The sequence below is a fragment of the Copadichromis virginalis genome, linkage group LG3 (assembly GCF_057382275.1).
Source record: "Copadichromis virginalis isolate Kocher_CV1m ecotype Utaka linkage group LG3, C_Virginalis_male_GT1.1, whole genome shotgun sequence".
Classification (NCBI taxonomy): Eukaryota; Metazoa; Chordata; class Actinopteri; order Cichliformes; family Cichlidae; genus Copadichromis; species Copadichromis virginalis.
In genome coordinates this window covers 20,877,235-20,899,802 of record NC_140620.1, presented here as the reverse complement: position 1 = coordinate 20,899,802, position 22,568 = coordinate 20,877,235, and the positions used below count along the sequence as shown (strand labels likewise).

The following is a 22,568-nucleotide window of genomic DNA, read 5'->3' as shown; positions in this document are numbered from 1 at the left end:
TGTGCAGACACCAGACAGGTTCATCCCTTTTTACGCTTGTATGATTCACTGGTTAGTGGCTTACCAAACTAAAAACATTCCTTTGAAAGTGGTTGTGTACAAGGACTGGACTGAGAATGAGTGAAAAAGCAGCCAAGGGACAGACCTTTGGAAGACCTTCAGAAAGCCTGGAGAACAACTGCTCAAGATGACTTTAAACAAAAAGAAACATGTAAAGAAACTAGGGGTGGCTCAAGACTTTTGCACAGTATCTTTCAAAACAAGACTTTACAAACTGTGAAATTGTACTTATAAAACAACTTCATATTTATGCTGTGCAAAGACATGAAATTCACTTCTGAAGAGTAGTTTTATGGGTTTTCAACAAGTAGTTTTATTTTGAAATTTAAAAAATGTAAATTCAGCATTATGCTGCTGTCTATACTGTCTGAGGTTCATTTCAAATCTTTCACAGCACGTTTTCCAGTATGGACATGTATGCTGGAAAAGATGCTGTTTTCCACTTGTGTACTCAGCTTTTTCTTTAGGTGTTTTTGTACAGCTCATCATGTCATCTTTTCTCCTTTACACTCCTCATGTTCTTCAACTGTAGTAAGGAGTTGGCATTGATCCATCACAGTGTGTAACTGTGTGTATTTAACAGCCATTTAGTGGGACCCCAGCGGCTTTAATTAGTGTGGGAGAACCGCTGTCGCTGGCTCGGTCTCTCTCGGGGCTCATTATCCCACTTAGTGTTCTTGCTCTCTTCTAAGGGCCAGTGAAGAGGAGGACACGGAAATTGGGAGGAAGAAGGAGAAAGTGAAAGATGAGGATGTGGTGAGAAAGTGATGACATGATGAGGAAGAGGAAAGGGGGGGGGGGGGGGAACCACTCCTCTGGCTCCATCTGGTGGTGAGAAACATAAACTGCACTGACTTTTCTGTTACTCTTTTTTTCTTGTAAAAATGTAAATCACAGAAAAACGTTATTTTTTCTAACTTTATTAAATGATTTGATGAGACGGGCGATGAACTGTGGGGGAACTGATCCACTAGTCCTTCACAGTGAAGGGATCTGGAGGTTCTGTCACTGTTGAGTCAACTTATCCCCTTAGACTGCAGGCCGAGGTACTACCTGTATCTGCATGTGGTTATTTTCATGTCAAATAAATTGTTATTTTTAACTGAAAATTTTTTAATCATGGATTTAAGTGGAGAAATGTTCCTATGATGAGTTTCTGGGCTCAGCCTTAGAGTGAGAATAGCTCAGAGAACTGCTGCTGCTCCACATCAAAAGGAGCAAGCTGGCTAGGATGCCCTTCTGGGAGCCTCCTAGCTGATGTCCAACAAGGAGAACACCCTGAGGCAATCACAAGAGAAGCTGGGGAGACGATGGGAGATTTTCAGTATGACAATGATCCCAAACACACTGCGAGTGCAGTAAAAGCCCACCATGATACAAAAACACACAGCGGACCACTATCAGTCATGGATTTTCTGAAGCCCAGATATTACTGATGAAGTGTGGGCTCATCCTGACAGAGAACATGACAAAAGACAACATCTAATGTAGAGCTTTGAATGTCCTTCAAAAAGCCTGGAGAACTAGTCCCGCAGACTACTTAAAGGAATTACAAGAAAGATTTGCTAAGTGAGTTCCGGCTGTGTTGAAGAATAAAGGTGGTCATACCAAATATAGACTTGCAAGCTCGTTGACAAACTCTGTTTTTGCCTTATATTTTTTGTTTTTATGTTTTCCAAGAGCTACTACTCTGAAAAATAATTAATTGAAAATTAAGGAATAAATGAGATCTAAAAAGGAAAAGTTTTATGTGTTTTTATTCTCCTGTTTTCCACATTGTTGGTTTAATTGTCCTTCACTCTGATTTCCTGACTCATTTTTATTTTCCTTTCCTTTTTGATTTTTATTCATTTTATGTTGTTGCCACCTATTCTGTTTTACTGATTTTTTAATGTCACCTTTGCATAAAATAATTAAAATTTACTCAGATGAAAGAGATCTGGAGAGGCCTCCCACCTGTTAATCATAACAATCACACAGCTTCAGATACATTTTTCCAGTATTGATAAATTCGTTTATAACGCACTAAACGTACTGTGTGTATATAATGTCTGTAAGCAATCATTTTATATTCTTTTTCTTATATATATATATATACATATATATATATATATGGGCTTAGCAAATTCACTGGGCCACCTTTCACAAAAACCAGAGGACACAAATATGATTCCTTAATGCTTTGTAATTTCAGAATACATTACCTGGTTTACCTGTTTAGACATTACAAATAACGTTTAAGTTACAAAAAAAAAAATCCCATGGTTTGGCCTGAAGTAGCACAATTACCATTTCTTTGTGTCTGTGAAGGTTCTCAGTCATCCAGGTCATCGTAGTCAAAGGAGCTTGCAAAGAAAAGCGTCTGGACTTCTTTAAGTTGCTTGAAGACGTTTCACCTCTCATCCGAGAAGCTTCTTCAGTTCTAAGGTCAAATGGTGGAGAGTCCCAGATAAGAAGGACAGACGCAACAACATTGTCATCCCCTATGTAGCCGGTGTATCAGAAAAACTCAGGAGAGTTTTCTCCAAGCATGACATCCCAGTGTATTTCAGACCCAGCAACACACTCAGACAGAAACTGGTTCACCCGAAAGACAAAACGCCAAAACACAAACTTAACAACGTGGTGTATGCTGTACAGTGCAGTGAGGAATGCTCAGACCTCTACATTGGAGAGACCAAACAGCCACTTCACAAGCGCATGGCACAACACAGAAGAGCCACCTCCACAGGACAAGACTCAGCAGTCCATCTGCATCTTAAGGATAAAGGACACTCTTTTGAGGATGCCAATGTTCACATTTTGGACAGAGAGGACAGATGGTTTGAAAGAGGAGTGAAAGAAGCCATCTATGTCCACTGTGAGCGACCATCGTTGAACAGAGGCGGGGGTTTACGACACCAACTCTCTGCCATCTATAATCCAGTTTTGAGATCCCTTCCCAGACGCCTTAATGCCCACTCACATCCTGGGCCATCTGACCTCAGGAAATCACATGATAGGGTGGGGCCAGGTTTCACAATGAGCTCACCTGAAACTCTGGCTGATTGGGACCCACACCCAGTTTCACACCTTGGCTCAGGCGATTAGAGGATCATCAGGAGGTCCTTTTGTCCCTCTGTGGGGGGTCACTCCCACTAGGTTTAAATCTGGGACTCTCCACCATTTGACCTTAGAACTGAAGAAGCTTCTCGGATGAGAGGTGAAACGTCTTCAAGTAACTTAAAGAAGTCCAGACGCTTTTCTTTGCAAACTCCTTTGACTACCACTTCTTTGCTTTCATAATATGATGATGCAACTTTAGACCAGATGTGCACTTCCAGTCTGTTGACTGGTATAAAAAGCAAATAAAAAACAAACCCAAAACCCGATGATTCATATCCGTGAACACAAATGCACAGGCAGCTATTTGTGACTTTACCCCCCCACATTTTGCTACTAGACTGGGCCAGACCCCAAACACCCCAAAAAACTATTTTTTTTGCTAGCTTGGGAGTTGTGGAGGGTTGAGCTAACCCTCTTCCCTACTGTTTTCATTTGGTTGTAGGAGCTGGAGTGGGCAAGTTAATGACTTGCATGTCTTTGTTACCTTTCATTGTCAGGCATGTCAGATTTCGTGTTGTTGGTTTTTTTTTTTTTTTTTAAATCGTAAGTCAAATTTGTTCCATGTAAGTTCGTACTTTATGTTTAATGTGAAAATAAATGCAGCCGCCCTTTTCTACAAATCCCCTGTGGGAGAGGAGCTGGAGTGGGCAAGTTAGTGATTTGGAGGTCTGTGTTTCTTTTACTTTTCATTGTCAAACAACGCAGGAACACACCAGTGTAACCAGTTTGAAAAAAGAAAAGAAAAAAAGATCCGTTACCACGATAAGCTAATGTCACGTATTTTTAGCAATGGACCCCAGTACATAAATCCAAATTCCATTCAAATATATGATGAGTCAGAAAGCTTTAATGAGTCATTACTTCTCCATCTGTTTTACAAGCCACTGCCAACATTGCTCATACATTTGAGTAAAAAAAGCATTTTTTTTACATTACTGTAAAAGATTTTTTTTTTAAACCAAACTTTTATTCAGATTTTTTTTTTTTGCACACAGAACATGTAAACGCACAAACATCCACTCACTTACACAAGCATGTGTCCGAGTGTCATTACCAAATTCAGTCATCATTCCCCTGAAAAGGCCAGTTTTGTTCAGGTTTACACCTTGTCTTTTACTTTTAGTCTAGAGCTACCGGTTTTGTGGACTACATGTGATTGAGAGCGCTTCACTCTGGACTCATCCTTACACTTTTTTTTTTCTTAAGCAGTTTGAACATGGGAAAAAAAACAAAAACCAACCAATTGATAGCGAGGTTTGGAGGGGGTTTCACCCGCTTGCCTCAACGATTAAAATAATAAAAGTAATACAAAAGTACATGACAGTGCTCATGTCTAAACAATCAGTTTATTGGTGCTGCCTCAGAAAACAAGTTTATTTTGAAAATCAGTCACTAGGAATGTGTTTGTACTCGAGTTAAATTCTAAATAAACAAGTTTATAAATGGTTCATGAAAAATGATGCTAAAAGTATAATGCAACAGTTTGTCCCTGACATTTATTCCGAACATTTAAATCTCTCGTTTCATCGTGTCCTACGTGGCGGAGCGTTCGTATGGATGGGTGTCAGTGGTAGAAGTGGAGTTATACTCCGAGATGATGTGATTGTCCATGTGGGGCTCAAAGTCCCTCTGAGTGTATTTTGGTGGTGGAGGCTCAGAGTCAGGGGGGAGGTTATGTTTTGAATCAGGATCAACGTGGTTGGGGGGCCGGAGAAGATTCGGGTCCATGCCGAGTTCGGACTTTCTGTGCGAGGCGTTGAATGTAATGCTGTGTTCAGAGGGAGTAGAGGAGGAGGAGAAGGCTGTGTGGTTCAAGTGTCCGTCAATCAAACAAGACGAATGCAAGTTAGCAGGTGCAACAAGACCCACCGAGAGTGGCTTTCCCTCGCAGTTCAGCACCGACGCCGTCTCCTCGCCTGTCCGTCCTCCCGAGGCCGGACTGGAGGAGTGGAAGTCAACTGGAAGCAGGTTCACGGTGGACGGCGTGGCAGCTGTTGTCAAGCCAATTAGAGTCAGATTACTGGAACAGGGGGAGTTAGGGGGTGAGACATCATTCTGAGTCCTGGAATCACTAACAGAAACGGGAAGTGATGTGTCGTGAGAGTTGACTCCTGAGTACATGCCGCTACGTGCCGGGGGACCTCCAGCAGCACTGCTGAATCGATGAAAGTCAACGGGTGATGCCCAGAAGGAGTTGTGAGTCTTATTCCTGCAGCTGGCGGAGGTAGAGTGAGCAGGAGCTGGCTTCTCTTTGGACCAGCCAGCAGCTGAGTGGAAATCAATGTCCGATGAAGAATTCACAGGATTTAAGTCGACGGGTGAGAGGATGGAAGATATTCCCATCGTGCTCTCCCTGGTGGAATGTAAAGCTGAGGAGTTTAAGGAGTAATAACGAGAAGCCGTGGGAGTCGAATCACACGCAAAAGAAGAGGAAGAGGGAGCGACAGGAGGTTTGTGACCGGAGCGATCGAAGTCAGTGGTTAGTGCTCGGACTTTAGAGAGAGCAGCTGAAACGCTGCTCATGTTGGCCGGCTTGCTGCTCAGTGCGAACGTGCTGGTCAGATGTCTCTTCAGTGCAGAAATGGGCGGGATGGACTCGCTGTCGTCAGGCAGCTTCGCGGGCGAACAGGAGTCGGTGGGATTTAAACTATGCAGAATTGGTCCGGCAGAGGTGTGATCTGAGTGGAGGTCTTTGTTAAAGATAGGGGAGCGGCGTGGACTCCCAGCATCTTTGTGTTTTAGTGGTGGCGGCGTGTTCCTGTTGTATGACCGAACCGGGCTGGCCTGTCTGAGGAGCGGAGGGGCATCCCTCCCCTCCTTCCATTGCTTGAGTTGAGATGGCGAGTTTATGGACGTAGCGTCCTGATTCTGGACTGGCTGCTCCTCAGAGAAAGTGGATTTCCAGCTGTCCTGCTGTTGATGAGCCTGACTAACGCCACACGGATCTCGGTAGCGCCTTTTTTTGGAGTCTGGGGAACAGCTGGCGTCAATGTCCAACGGGGCTTCACGTTTAGGTGCAGCGATCCTGTCCAGGTCACTTAGGATGGAGGCCAAGAGGTGGCTGTCAGAGGTTGAAGCTTCAGTATGTCTTTTATGAAGAAGATCAGTCATTACGCGGGCAGCATCCTGGTCTCCCATTGGTCGAGAGCCCACGCTCACAGAGCCCATGTTTCTGTGACTGTCGGCGTTGGGTGTCTTTGGATCTGTCGCTTTGATTGGTCCTTCTACATCAACATCCAGGTTCTCCACGTCCACCTCGTGATCGCTGTTGTCAATGGCGATCAGTCTAGCTGCCTTGGAACGGCCCGCCAGCTCTGTGTCCGACCCATCGTATCCTCGGTCCAGAATGTCAACGGGAAGCTCTCCGATTTCAGCGTCCAAAACGCCGCCCACACTGGCCGAATGCACCAATGGAAGCGGAGGAAGGTCTGAGAAGTCGACGGTCTGCTGGCTGCTGAGTGGGCTGCTGCTGATACTGCCGCTATTTTTGTTGTTGGCGTCGTCGTGGGTGCTGTCGCTGTCCAGGGTGATGATGACCGGAGAGCTGACAGAGAGAAAGACAAAGAAATAAAATCAGAATAAAATCAGAAATAAATAACAGCAACAACCCTCATCACTTGAGTCTTCTGTGATCAATAATGGTGTTCTTCTACAAAGGGATCAATACATAGATCAATCCCACCTGAAGTACATATTGTGGTAAAAATCTTAACGTTATCCATCCATCCATTCGCTTCCGCTTCTCCTTTTCAGGGTCGTGGGGGGCGCTGGAGCCTATCCCAGCTGTCATAGGGCGAGAGGCGGGGTACACCATGGACAGGTCGCCAGTCTGTCGCAGGGTTAACACACAGGGACAGACAACCATTCGCACTCACATTCACTCGCACATTCACAGCTAGTGGCAATTTGAATTATCCAATTAACCTATCCCCACAAGCTGCATGTCTTTGAACGGTGGGAGGAAGCCGGAGTACCCGGAGGGAACCCACACAAACACGGGGAGAACATGCAAACGCCACACAGAAAGACCCCGGCCTGATGGTGGAATTGAACTCAAGACCTTGCTGTGCGGCAACAGTGCTAACCACCGTGCTGCCTATCTTAACGTTATTAAAGATTTTATTCAGCATTTGTGAGCATTTATAGCCTTATTAGTGCAGAAGACACCCACATGACATTTGTTGGACTGGTGAACACATTTTAACTCTGCAGTAAGCACAAAACTGAGTTGGTGTCAATTTTTAGCAGAGGTTAAAACTGCTTTTTTTTCCTGGAAATTTTTACTGTACTTACGGAGCTTACAAATAATACATATTTAATCCTGTAATGTGTATCGTATCTGTGAAAAACCCAAATAAAACTTTTAAGAAACCATCTGCACAAATAGCAAAAATTATTCATTAAGTGTGCCTATGCGAAGGCACACTTATTACTATTGCTCGGATTTATTATTATTGTGTGGATGCTTTAAGCATCCACACTATTGAGTTCCTGTTTCTCTTTATTCTTTATACTTTATTATTATTCCAGTTGCTTCCGTACACTTTTTGGCACTTAACTACTTCCACAATTTTTAGCCGATTTTCACCGTTCAAATTTTAAACTATTCTGCTATTTTTGCTCTTTCTTGCTATGATTTTTGCTATTTTTAACTATTATACTTTTTAAAATATTCCACTTTTTTCCTTTAATTTGTCCCATTGAAATGAATGGGAAACTTCTGCAATTCTGCTAAAATTTGCTTGTTTTTGAAACTTAACTACTTCCTCATATTTTCACCTAGAACAACCATTCAAACTTTAAAATGTTCATAAATTATTGGGCTATTCAGGTATGATTCAGCTTTTTTAAATCTTTTACTGTTTTACTTTTATGCCTCTTAAAGTTTTGAGTTGCAAAATTGTGATTTTTCACAAAATACATGCGTTGTTATGGTTGCTATGCTCTTGGCTTCCAGTGTGTCACTGAAGGTTTTGCAGTCTTCTCTTCATGTCCGAACAACTGTTTGCTACTTGCTCAATTTTCACTCAACTTCCACAAATTATACATCAAAACGTAGGTATTTTTGCTGGCTTTCAGGAAATGTCACTATCATTGTTGTGGGATTTATAGAATTTTCGCAAATCTCCTCAGACCAACACAATGTCAGAAAACTCTCCATATAAAGTCAATGGAGAGCTTGTTCAAAATCACCGCTGGATTTCTGTAATGAGAGGCATATTCGAATCGTCATATCTCCTTAACGAAGCAAAGTTAAGACATGAGGCTTGTCCCCGAATATCTTCAGACACCCCTGACGCTCACAATTCAAGAATTATTTTCTCACCTATTACCGTTCTGAAATGAGTTGGACTTGTTTGAGGGTAGGAAATTTGTCCTTCGCTCAGATTTCTTCAGATTTCAAACTGTGGAAATGAACCACTTTTTTCTCTCGTCATAACTTTTTGTTGGATTTCCACAGAGACCTGAAAATTTCTATGACTGTTCACCAAAGCCTGCTGTCTCTTACGGTGAAAGAATGATATCGATACTCCAAATAGATTTAGAGTTAGAAAGCGTTGTTTGAGGGCAAGTCAAGGCAGTTTTTGCTTCGCTCTGCTCAGTTATGGTGCATTAGAAGTCTAATATCTTTAATAATTCATATTTTAATGATAAATTGTTAACACTGGAAGATTCCCCCATCTCTTCTGAACAAAACGGTGTAAGAATGACCGCTCTAGCCCCTACGGTTAGGAAATTATGGTCATTTGTTTGAGGGGAGTCCTCACTATGAGAAATAGGCTGCAATAATCCTGTGCCTCTCTGTCCTGCGTGTGTAAAAAGATGCACCTGTTTTGGCGGGAAAACGTAAACAGCCACTCTGATTGGTGGATTTAAATTCGGCAGCTCTCTCCCTCTGTGTGTGTGTGTGTGTGTGTGTGTGTGTGTGTGTGTGTGTGTGTGTGTGTGTGTGTGTGTGTAGTGGGAGAGAGAGGACCCTGCCCTTATTTGGCAGCATGTCATTGTAGGATTTAAATTGAATATAGTTAGACTGGTTGACTGGATTAGAGCCTGTGTTTGTGTGTCCCTCTGTGCATTTGTGTTCCAATATGCCTCCATATTTGTAATTTTGTAAGTTATTACTATTCTGCTAAATCATACTATTTCTGCTTTTCATAGGATTTGTGCCTAATACAGTATTTCTGCTTTTTATAGGATTTGTGCCTAATATAGTATTTCTGCTTTTTATAGGATTTGTGCTTAATATAGTATTTCTACTAAATTATAGTATTTCTGCTTTTTATAGTATTTGTGCTAAAACATAGTATTTCTACTAAATGTAGTATTTCTGCTTTTTATACTATTTGTGCTAAATTATAATATTTCTGCTTTTTATACTATTTGTGCTAAATTATAATATTTCTGCTTTTTATACTATTTGTGCTAAAACATAGTATTTCTACTAAATGTAGTATTTATGCTTAATCATACTATTTCTGCTTTTTATAGGATTTGTGCCTAATATAGTATTTCTGCTTATTATAGGATTTGTGCTTAATATAGTATTTCTGCTAAATTATAGTATTTCTGCTTTTTATAGTATTTGTGCTAAAACATAGTATTTCTACTAAATGTAGTATTTATGCTTAATCATAGTATTTCTATATATTTCTGCCAGGTCCCCAGGCAGCCAATCCTCTGTGAGGACTTAGACATTCAAATTTTCAAATCAGGGCCTGCACGGTTTCCCAGCCAATCATATATGTGTCCTGAGGCATTCAAATTTGCATATTGGGGCCTTCATGGCTTCTAAGCCAGCCAATCATATCTGAGGGCTGAGGAATTCAAATCCACAAATCAGGGCCTGCACGGCTTCCCAGGCAGCCAATCATATATGTGGCCTCAGGCATTCAAATTTGCATATTGGGGGAATTCGTGGCTTCTAAGTCAACAAGTCATCCATGTCGTATATCTCTAAAAATTCACATTTTAATGATAAATTGTTAACACTGGAAGATTCCCCCATCTCTTCTGAACAAAACGGTGTAAGAATGACCGCTCTAGCCCCTACGGTTTGGAAATTATGGTCATTTGTTTGAGGGGAGTCCTCACTATGAGAAATAGGCTGCAATAATCCTGTGCCTCTCTCTGCTGCGTGTGTAAAAAGATGCACCTGTTTTGGCGGGAAAAAGTACACAGGCTCTCTGATTGGTGGATTCAAATTTAGCAGCTCCCAGGCTGACCTAGAAACTTACTTCTCTCTCCCTGTGCATTTTTTTGCTGATTTTTTCATTTAACAAGTATATTTGAGGGACCCTCAGCATGTTCAGCATTTTTTCAGCTGTCCATTTTGCTTTTCCAATTTTTCTGTTTAACTTATTACTATTGTGCTAAATCATACTGTTTCTGCTATTTCATAAGATTTGTGCTTAATATAGTATTTCTGCTTTTAATAGGATTTGTGCTTAATATAGTATTTCTGCTTTTTATAGAATTTGTGCTTAATATAGTATTTCTGCTTTTTATAGAATTTGTGCTTAATATAGTATTTCTGCTAAATTATAGGATTTGTGCCTAATATAGTATTTCTGCTTTTTATAGTATTTGTGCTAAAACATAGTATTTCTACTAAATGTAGTATTTATGCTTAATCATGGTATTTCTATATATTTCTGCCAGGTCCCCAGGCAGCCAATCCTCTGTGAGGACTTAGACATTCAAATTTTCAAATCAGGGCCTGCACGGTTTCCCAGCCAATCATATATGTGTCCTGAGGCATTCAAATTTGCATATTGGGGAATTCGTGGCTTCTAAGTCAACAAGTCATCCATGTCATATATCTCTAAAAAATCATATTTTAATGATAAATTGTCAACACTTGAAGATTCCCCCATCTCTTCTGAACAAAACGGTGTAAGAATGACCCTTCTAGCCCCTACGGTTAGGAAATTATGGTCATTTGTTTGAGGGGAGTCGTCACTATGAGAAATAGACTGCAAAAATCCTGTGTGTCTCTGTGCTGCGTGTGTAAACAGAAGCACCTGTTTTGGCGGGAAAAAGTACACAGGCTCTCTGATTGGTGGATTCAAATTCAGCAGCTCCCAGGCTGACCTAGAAACTTACTTCTCTCTCCCTGTGTGTGTGTGTGTGTGTGTGTGTGTGTGTGTGTGTGTGTGTGTGTGTGTGTGTGAGACAGAGAGAGAGAGAGAGAGAGAAAGGCTTTCAATGGGATGACCTCATTTCTATATATTTCTGCCAGGCAGCCAATCCTCTGTGCGGACTCAGACACATATCACATATCAGGGCCTGCACGGCTTCCCAGTCAGCCAATCATATCTGAGGTCTTTCGTTTCCTCTCTCGTCATATCTCAGTGACGGTTGTACAAAGAGCAATGAAAATCGCAGTCAAAGTACACCAAAGTCCACTGATTCAGCCAGTAGAAGAATTATGCTTCTAGTCCACCTAGTGTTTGAGTTACACAACGTTTTGTAACTGCAAAAAATGGGGTTTTCCGCCTCTGACCGCGATCTAAATCTGACTCCTCATCACCCTGTTTTTCAAAGTGGCTCCTCTCTTTCCAAGTGGCGCAGTTGGTAATGACACGGGTCTGCAAACCAAAGGTCGTGGGTTCGATTCCACCTTGGTCAACATGTTTTTTTTTCCCTACAAATTAATACACTGTCACAGACCAGTAATTCATATTCATCATTTATTACAATTCTGCAAACTTTTATGATTTTACCAGCTTCTGTTATCTTATACTATTTCTCCTAAATTCTTGTATTTTTGAGAAGTTATCATGTTTCTGGTAAGTTACAATATTTCTGCTAAGTTCTGCTATTGTATTTCTGCCAAGTATTATGTTTCCTCTAAGATATTGCAGTTCTGCGAAGTTATTACATTTTAGCAAAGTTCCTTTGCTTCTGCAAAGTTTTTACAATTTCTGCAACTTTTCAGCTTTTTCAGCTAGTTTTAGCAGACAGCTTCAGCTTTAAAGCAATTCAGAATTCATGATTACAACCAATATGTAGTAGAATAAAAGAAACAAATGTGCAATGAACATATCAGGAGTCCCTGTTAAAAAGTCTCATAGCAGTGGGGTTAAGGGACCTCCTGAACCTCTTGAGTCCTGCAGTGGAGTGAGATGAACCTCTGCAGCTCCTACTGTGAGGATGCTTAGGCGATCACCAACACCAGCTCCTTGGTGTTGGTGTTCAGCAGAAGACTGTTCTTATTACTGCAGTCAGTTAAATAAATCTATCATAATAAAGTACATTTTAACATAATGACCTTGTGTTTATTTATGTCTTTTAACCATTATTTCAAATTCAAAGAATCCTGTTTTAAACATTTATTAAACTTATAGAATTAAATTTCTGCTAGTTGCTTTTTGTTGCAAAAAAATCTAGTATAATAATATTTAAATTTACATATATTTTTCACGTTTTCCATGCCAATTTTGTGTAATTGCGGAGTTTCCCACTACCCGTGAATGCCTCTTTTTTTAACGTCTCTGCCTGACTCCTGAATCTCCGTCCACTCTCAGCTCGATCCCCACCGGTAAGCGCTGCTTCTCTGTCTCTCTTTTCTGAAATGAAATGTCTATAAGCTGTATGAGGGATTTACCCAGTTGTTGTTAGTGACTTATGAAGCCAGTCGTGTTAAAGTAACACAATGGCTGCTTTTTTAGTGAAACGTTGTAATTTTACTATTTAAAAGGAGTGTTTGGTATGCTAGCCCTAAGTGCTAACGCCTAGCCTAGCTGCTATAGGCCCAGTGTGAAATTAATATGGTTCATTTGATTGTTTATTACAGTTATTGTGTTGTATTTGGTTCATTCGGTGTGTTAGTGTTTCTGAGTCTGTTAGGGAAGCTGAAGTTAGTTCTCTTCACAAATCAGTCAGTTAAAACGGCCTCATTCTTTCGGTTGTGAGGTAATGAGCCGTCATTTTAGAACCACTGATTAGCTGCTGAAGCAGCAGGGTCGGCAACTTCAAAGGAGCCATTTTACCGCCATTAGCTGTGTCCCAAAACGTCGGCTGCATCTTTCGGAGGACCCGGCCTTCGCGGTCTACGTGGACCGAGAAGGCTGTGAAACTGGACGGTCTAGCCTTCAGATTTGCGTCACCGCTGTCTCGCTGGAGTTTAATAAACTCGGCCGTCTGCTCCTTGCTATTTAAAATATAACAGGACACTGGCGTAAATTCTTGACCGTTTAACGTTTATTGAGCTATGTGAAAATCCCGGAGGAACCCACCGGATGGATTAATAAAGCTTTATTTAATCTAATAATCTAATAACTTTGATCTCAGCCAAACCGATTTACTCCAGAACAAATAAAACACAGAAAAAGGCAAACAATTACATTTTTAAGTTATCAGAGTGACTTGTATATCATGTTTAACCTGAGTAGCGAAAGAGCGGGGGTCTGAACCCCCCTCCCGGCTTGCCATCGAGCCGGTGGGTGACAGACGTCTCTGAAAACGTCGGCACACTTTTGCAAATATGCGATGTCTTGATAAACCAAGCAGATATTTGCAATTTACACCGCTACTTTCTCGCCTAAAAATATGTTAAAAGTTTATGAAATGAAGGACTCATTTGTCGGCCGCATTTGAGACAGCCTTCGTCGACTGGCTGTGACATAATCGGCCTTCAAATGCGGCCTCCGGAGGATGCAGCCGACATTTTGGGACACAGCTTCTGACTGAAAGCCGGGAGAAGAAGAGTCACGTGCCTGTACCGGTGTGTTTTTGTGCTGTGGGTTAATTAACAGAAGGGAGAGAGAGAGTGAGGATGAAACACATAATATAAGAATAATAACATCTCTTAACAAGAAGTTTTTTTTAATTAGGTAATTTTAGTTTTTTAGTTAAATTTTAAGAACTGTTTAACAAACACTTGTTTGTGCAGGTTGTTTTTTTTTTAAATAAAACCTTCACCTGCAGTTCTGTTTAACTTCTCACTTTGTGAAAAACTAACGAAATATAAAAAACGTCCACCTTCAAATAAATAAAATGCAGCAGTGCACCATTAATATTATAAATATGATATGTAGATATTTAAAACAACAGCATATTAAATGATACTGTGTGCAGGTGATAATATTTTTAGGAAGCAGAATTTGAATGCAGACGAACTCAAATGTTGAAGCCTACAAAAATATCATCCAAGCTTTCATTTATGATTGTTCATGCTTTGAAATTGTGATGTCAGAATTTGATAAAGTGTGCAGAGCTAGGTGTAGTAAATCATTGCTTATTAAATCTACTGTGTTATCTAATAGCACCAAACTAATAGAGCTATCACATAACTGAGAAACGTGTGTGGCTTATTACAAATGGATGAAACCACATTTTACCTTAATGAAGACGTAATCTTTAATAAGGTGTAGAAAAAAGAGGTGAGTTGTTTGTTGCTGTGGTAAACAAAGAAGTGTACTGAATCTTTTGTACTACACAGAGTGATGCAGTATTGACTGTGATGCTGATTTGAGTTGTCTTATTCTGTGTTTTTGTGCTTTGTCTTTTGTTACACAGAGTGAAAGAGATCTTTGGTTTTGCCTTTGCTGGTAAGTAAACAGTGATTGTAACTGAAGCAGTATGAACCTGGCATTGCGTAGCACATTTGGCAACTTACATACAGTAGTCTGACTTTTTGTGATATGTTTCCATTTACTGATTGGCAAAAACACAAAGTCATAATGAAAAACTAAGAGAACCAGAGGTGTGAGTGGACATTGTTAGGTACATTACAGCCAGTGTGTCTAATTAGTTTATCACTTATTTGGTGAATATAATGTGTTTTAAAATTAAATAGAAAAGTTGCCAAAAAGGTACACTGCAAAATACATAAATATTCCTAGCAACGGGTACAATGAGAGGACTTTTTAGTGTAAAAATTTAAGACATTTAATTTTAATTACAAAACATGGTGCACCTCTGCTATTGTAACATGTCAATATTTATTTTAAGATTTACATATTCATATCAGACATGATGAGGTTTTCTGTTGCTTCTGATTTATATAATTACTTTGTATCTAACATTTTTAAAAGTTTTGGTTTTCACACTTTACTAGTACTGACCTGTTGTAGAAAATGTTGGAGCCACAAAGCTTCTGTGTAGGAAATATTTGGTATATCCTGCACTTGTGCCAACAAATATTGGTGGCTATTCTTTGTATTTCTGTAGTAAAGAATGCTTTTATTACACTTGCTATAGCCATGTGAGACGCTGCAGTTCATTTATCTCCTCTTTAGACTACAGTAAGCTCATAAAGCCTTAAATAAATTTACTAGTTAATTTATGTCACAGTAAATTGGATTGTGTGTGAAGAGGCTCAACAGTCTGAATCATCAAACAGTGATCTGATGAATTGTTTCCTTTCTCTAGACTGCTGATCTGATCGTCTCAGTCTGGTAAGTAAAGGTTTGTCTGAGGTGCAGTTCTGGGAAATGTTTCTCATTATAGGAGATTCAGTTTAGTGCAGTGAGTCAGCACAGCTCTTGGGAATAATCAGATCATAGAAAAGTCTATGTAAACATTTCCAGACTTACAGATCTCTCTTATCATCATAGTACATTTTTAATTAGGCCCTAATATCGGCCATGCTAAGTTTATTGTAGATTTAGTGGAGTGTGTATTAAACATGCCCCAAATTTGACTGAAAAATGTAGAAACTGCTGTTTAGGAGTCATCTGTCTCCAAATTTTTCATTTTGCCAAAAGTCATACTGAGTAAATTATTTTTTACTTTTATGTTAACTGCTCCCCAGACATTATGATATACTGTTGTACCAGGTAAGTACACACAGAAACGGGAATTTGAGACCTTTGGGCATTTAGGATCATGTGAGTTGAGTGCATGTGAAGTGTTTAAAGCAGGTGGTCTGAAACTGTCTGCTCTGACTTCATTGTGTGGGTTTAGCTTGACCATATAATGTTTATAGTAAGTTACTATAGCACCATATCTTGGTTTACAGACTCTGTTTGTTTTTATTGTGTTAATAGAATGCGAAAATGTCCTTAGAAATGTTCCACCACCATATGATAAACATTTTTATTCAGTTGAATCTAATAATGTACTGTACGACTCTTCAGTGTGTAATGATATATATGTTCTGTATTTTTCGGACTGTAAGGCGCACTAAATTCTAAGGCACATTAAGCCAAACAAAACAGATAAGTCAAACTTTATTCAACTCATTTACAATAACTCTCAAAATTGTTCAGTTGTAAGACATAAAATACAGAACAATACACTTACTTTTCAGGATTTATGGACTGATGAATGTGGATTGATCAGTTTGAAATCTGCTACATAAGCATGGCTCTCAACAGGTGCCAGGCCCTTATACACACACACCATATTATGTTGAAGCACAGTACGAATTACTCTACGAGGGTGCTGACTATGGTAGCCATGCTCCGACGATACATCAAGTGGTGCTGCTTTGTAGCTTACCAAAGTCATACTAAAACATTTGACAGAGTGCCGTGTACCACATAGAATTGGTTTGAAATCAGTAAGCACAACCATACATAAGGTGCACTGTCTATTTTTGAGAAAATTAAAGGCTTTTAAATGTGCCTTATAGTCTGAAAAATAGGGTAAAGCCAGGTTTATTGGAAGTGTGTCTAATTCCACTTTCTTTCTGTCTTACAGGTGACCTGCTGCAGAAAACCCTCTCCCTCTATCATTAACAAGCCATTAACAAGCAAATTCAGTCTGTCCTATCACTCTCCCTCTCCCTGCTCCATCTTTTTTGACAAGGGATTCTATCTTCTATCATTTCTCCGCCATGTACTCTATCTAATTTTGACAAGCATAAGCCCTAGTTTGACAAGAAACCAAGTTTGACAACAAACCAAGGTTGACAACAAACCAAGTTTTTGGAAATTGAAGTTACCGCAACTTCGACGATCTGTTTTCAGAAATCTGAGAGATCTCTGCTCTCACTGCTCCATCTTTCCTGTCGTTAAACTCTCTCATATCCACTCATTTTACTGGAAATTACAAGTAAGAAGTTGAATATACAGTACAGTAGAAGTCACTGTAGAAACTATTTACACAGCCCTAAATTTGTCATTTTAATTTTGCATTACACTTTGGAATAAACATTGATTGGCTGTTTGGCTTACAGGTGCAATTACTTTGAGAAATTATATAAAATATACACCTCTTAAAGGTTTATTTGTAATAAGACAATCTGGTTATTTTGTAATATATACATTCAGACTGCTCTATTTAGATAAATATTAAATTAGATTCAAATACATTTTTCAAGTCTGTTTCACTGGCTATAACATTTGACTACAAGTTTAAACTATTATTATTTAAGGACAAACCCTTTTTTTGTCACTCAGTGTAAGTATTCAGTTACAATTGTCATCTAGAGGCTGCCCTGAGAACCCAGACTTCCTGTTTCCTGACTGCTGCAGAACATCCAGCTGAAGAATCCTCATCGCCTGTCATCTGATCACTACACCACCACAGCTCCTTATATTTGCTTTAGATTTTAGATATCTGAAAGATTTACACAAAGTCTACTTTAAAACTAAGAGTTTTATTATAGCCTGTTGATTGATTGTTGAGATTTATTCTGCATATTACTTCACAGAAGTATAGACCTATTCATTAACCAGTCTGGTTAAAAAAAAAAAAAGTATAATATACAGTTTTTGAAAAAGCTACAATAAAACTTTTTAAAGATCTTTCCATAACTTTTATATTGAGTTTGTATTTAAGTCAGCCTTTTACATCAATTAAACAGTTATAAGAACACTTTACCATTTGTATAGTTTTACATTTATCCATTTAATAGAAACTTGAGGAGTTTTTCAGTGTTTACAGGTTGATTTTTGTATACATTTGTGTATAAATACATATAAGGTCCAGTTTGTACTTGCACAAAATGCCAAGGAAAGGTCAAAGGTCACAGTCCCAGAAGCTTAGATGGCAAAAGCAGAAGGAACAGGTAAATCTTTCTCAGACCGGTGAGCAGGTAAAGGTGTCTGTTACAAGTATTCCCAGTCCAGAAGTGCAGCTCAGCGTTCAGACAGCCGCAGTGTCTTATGCAGATGTGGTAAAGAGAGGTGTTTGCTCATCATTGGTGCCAAATGCTAAAGTACAGCAGGTAATCCAAACTGAACCCCAGCTAACTGTGCAAACGCAGCATGATGGAGAAGCTCCAGGACCGTCTCATGTACAGGTTACAAACAGTGAAAGTCGTCCACAAGTGAGTAGCATCTGTGCATCCCGAAGCCAGGCCAATGCTAAGTATGGAAAGTACCGGAATCAGCAATGCATGGCGAACAGTTTGGTTTTCCTGTCATTCTTACACGAGGATGAATTCATTACCAGAGCAGATCTTAACCGTGTGTTGGACAAAGGCCATGCCGTGTATTCAGATGCCAGAAAGAGGTTTGTGAACAGCGTGTTTCTAGCCTGTGATGAACTTCCCACTGTGATCATCAGCCGCAGACACGAGTATCAAGTCGACATGTCTCAGTTTGCTCTTTACGGCACATTTGACGGTACAGATCATCTTCCGAGCCTTGAACAGGGACTACAGTGTTTGGCTTCAGACATTTGCTATGCTTTGCTAGTCATGGGAGGAACCGCCATTGCAGTTTCCAGGCTGACTTCAGGTGAATACGCATATTTTGATCCTCACCCACGTAAGTCTACAGGAATGCCATTGTCGCTAAGTGTAAGTGGTGGAACTGCAGTTATGTTAAAATTCACACGTCTTAACGACATGATTGACAGGATCAAACGTTTGTACCGAATGTGTAGCATCGCACCAACCTGTACCTATGAGCTACAGCCTGTTGAGTTCCACAGTGAAAACGTTGCTGACCAAAGAAATGCTGATGAAAACAGACAAACAGCTACAACTGTTCCAGCACCAGCTTTAAATGAACCTAAATTTGAAACCCCCAAATCCACTGAGAAAACACAGAAAACTGTGGCCGACACTTTAGCTACTGAAGTGATGTCATCCAGAGTGGATTATTCAAATGAGCCAGCTGCTGAGCTGAACAATTCTGATTATTTAGAAATAGAAACCTCTGCATCTTCTGTAAGAGACACTCAGGTAACAAAAGATTCTGTTCCTCTGAATGATTTAAACACTGCCTCCTGTTTAACTATGACAACAGATGAACTCTCACATAAACTGTTGAAGCATAATAAACAGCAAAGGAGAAAGATTAGGAGACGACTGTTGGTCCAAGAAAAACTACCACAGAGAAGGGAAAATCAGAAAAAGAAAGAAAGACAGATGTACGCTTTTGATGAAAGCTTTAAGGCAAAGAAAAAAGATTCTAGCAGAAAGTCTCATGATCCTGATCACAGACAGAAGAAGAGTGTGTACAAAAATAATCTGTGTAAACTCAATGCTACATATAGAGAGAAACAGAGAGAACATTTTAGAAAAATCTATAGAGATAGTGCTAAAATTAGAGAGAGAAAAAGAGAACGTGTCATAAGGATGTATAAAGAAGATTCTTCATTCAGAGAAAAGCAGAAGGAACGTATAACAAGAACATATAGAGAATCTCCCATTTTTCGAGAAAAGCAGAAGGAACGTATAACAAGAACATATAGAGAATCTCCCATTTTTCGAGAAAAGCAGAAGGAACGTATGAGAAAAACATATAAAGAATCTTATAGACAATCTCCTATATTCAAAGAACAGCAGAAGGAACGTATAAGAAGAAATTACAGAACTTGTGCTGGATTCAGAGAGAAACATAAAGCTTACATGAGGTCATATGTTTCTAACCTATATAAAGAAAGTGTAGAATTTAGACAGAAAAAAAAATGTTACATCACTAAACGTTATGGAGAAGAGAGACAATTTCAGCAGCAACACAAGGACAATATGAGAGAACGAATGAGAGTAAAATATTGGAACAGTATTTCTTTTAGACAGATGCATAATATCAGATGTGCAATGAAAATAAAAAGAAAATATCGTCAGATGCATCGACCAGCTGACAGTTTACAGTGTCATCCAGAGAACACTTTAATGAATGAGGCCATATCTCGTTTCAGATCCAACATTAAGTCAGCACCATCTTATGTTTGTACTGTTTGTCTAAAAGCTTCTTTTCCTAATCAGGTGAAAATCTGCAAAAGAGAAAATTACTCAAAACACCAAATTGTAGCTCAGCAGTGTCTAACTGGTAAATTTGTTCATGTGTGTGACGAAGCATGTCATGATCACTGCAGCTTTCCTGTTGAGAGAAAAAAGGAGTATATCTGTCACACGTGTCACAGTTCCCTCAAAAGTGGACGCATGCCAAGACTTGCTGCTGTCAACGGTTTAGAACTGCAGGATATTCCAGCTGAACTGTGCGATCTCAACATTCTGGAGAGACATCTGATTGCCAAATGCATACCATTTGCTAAGATTATTCCACTTCCAAAGGGCAGACAGAGACTCATACGTGGTAATGTGGTGTGTGTACCATCTGAAGTCCAACAAACAGTTGACAGTTTACCGAGGATCAGAAGCCAATCACAGATCATGAGGATAAAGCTGAAAAGACGACTGTGCTACAAAGGCCATCAGCTGTTCCAGACTGTCACCTGGTCTAAACTCATTCAAGCCCTGCGTAAACTCAAACAAATTCATCCACAGTACACAGATATTATTATCAGAGATGATGCATTGCTTTGTGATCCAACGTTACCTGATGATGACAGCAGTGATGAAGCCAGCATGGGAAGTGATGATTATGATGAAGCAGATTTAATGGAAATTGACAACTATGAAAAAGATGCCCTTTTGTGCGAAAGTGAGTCTGAAAGTGACCAAGCTATTAATATGCAATCCTGTGATGAACAACCAGAGGAACAAAATCCAGATGAACCAGAAAGTGATTTGAACAATGGAGGTTTTGCTCTAGAAAGTTGTCTGCAGCCTGTAGACATTTCAGAAGAGATTCTCTGTTTCACTGATAACACATATTGTGTGGCTCCTGCAGAAAGAAACAATCCTGTTAGCTTCTTCAGAACTCCTCATTTGGAAGCCATGGCATTTCCTGTGCAGTTTCCTACCGGTCAGAATACACTGGATGAAAAGAGACTTCTTAAACTCACACCAAGTGCTTACTTCAAGTCAAGGCTTTTCAACATTGATGCAAGATTTGCTAAAGACACAAATTACCTGTTTTTCTCACAGTTTGTCACTGAAATACATTTGGCTAATTCCAGCATGACAATACAGCTAAGGAAAGGTAAAACTATGACCAAAGATGGACGCAAAATCACATCGGGAATGTTACAAAGTAAGACAGAAGTAGAGAAGCTGGTAAGAAATAAAGATGCAATCAGATTTATGCAGCCACTCAGAGGAACTCCAGCTTACTGGCAGAAAACTACCAAAGATTTATTCAGTATGATTCGTCAAATAGGAACACCTCAGTTCTTTGTCACTTTCTCTGCTGCTGAGATGAGATGGCCTGAAGTGATTCAAGCAATAAAGAGACAGCAAGGTGAAGAGGTTGATTTTGAAGCCCTGGACTGGTCAGAAAAGTGTGAAATTCTAAGATCAAATCCAGTAACCACCATGCGGATGTTTGATAAGCGTGTTGAGGCTTTGTTCAGAGATTTGCTTTTTTCTCCTGCACAGCCCCTTGGTGAGATCATTGATTACTTTTACAGAGTTGAGTTCCAGCACAGAGGTAGTCCGCATATACACATGTTGCTGTGGATTCGAGAAAAGGTAGAAGCAGATGTGGATGATGACCAAACTGTCTGTGACTTTGTGGACAGATACATCTCAGCTCAACTCCCTGATCCAGAAAAACAACCTGAACTGCACAAAAAAGTCTCTGAACTACAAAAGCACAGCAAGAACCACACAAAGACATGCTTTAAGAGTGTGAACTCTGGTTGTAGATTTGGGTTTCCAAAACCACCATCCACAAGAACAATGATTGTGAGACAGGATGAGGATTCAGACACTGAAGCTGCAAAAGCCAAACTCAGACCTTTGTTGAACCTGCTGAAGGAACCTGAAGCTGCTTCCCTCACCATAGAGCAGATTCTGTCACGATGCAACTTGACAATGAATGAGTATGAACAATGCCTCCAGAACATAAACAAGAAAACAGCTCTGATTCTGAAACGTGACCCAAAGGACTGTTGGATCAACAATTACAACCCAGATCTGCTTGAAGCCTGGAACTCTAATTTAGATGTCTCATTCATTTTGAATGCCTATTCATGTGTAGAATACCTCTGTAAATATATAACAAAGAAAGAATCTGGCCTCTCTGAATACCTGAAGACAGTTATCGATAACTCTGATAAGAACACCGTCAATGAATGTGATGAAATGAGAGCTGTGATGCAGGCTTACTCAAAAAAGAGAGAGATCAGCGCACAGGAGTGTGTGACTCGAGTCT

The 22,568-nt window shown here is 39.8% G+C and overlaps 1 protein-coding gene and 1 long non-coding RNA gene across 4 annotated transcripts in view; one reads left to right on the top strand and one right to left on the bottom strand.

Moving 5' to 3' along the window:
* Window positions 1-3,992: 3,992 nt before the first annotated feature.
* The window catches only part of LOC146713347 (uncharacterized), a 44,843-nt gene continuing 26,267 nt past the window's right edge, over window positions 3,993-22,568 (bottom strand). For both annotated transcript variants that reach the window (XM_085447221.1, XM_085447232.1), the window contains exon 4: window positions 3,993-6,709. In XM_085447221.1, the coding sequence (XP_085303347.1) occupies window positions 4,699-6,709 (2,011 nt within the window). In that variant the 3' untranslated portion in view covers window positions 3,993-4,698. The remainder of the gene's footprint in view (window positions 6,710-22,568) is intronic.
* Window positions 12,526-18,013, top strand: LOC146713350 (uncharacterized). 2 transcript variants are annotated; one of them, XR_014917813.1, is made up of 4 exons: window positions 12,526-12,706; window positions 14,686-14,717; window positions 15,541-15,566; window positions 16,813-18,013. It is a non-coding gene; the product is annotated as an uncharacterized LOC146713350 (long non-coding RNA). The 2 variants fall into 2 exon arrangements; XR_014917814.1 differs by lacking the exon at window positions 12,526-12,706 and adding an exon at window positions 13,388-13,891.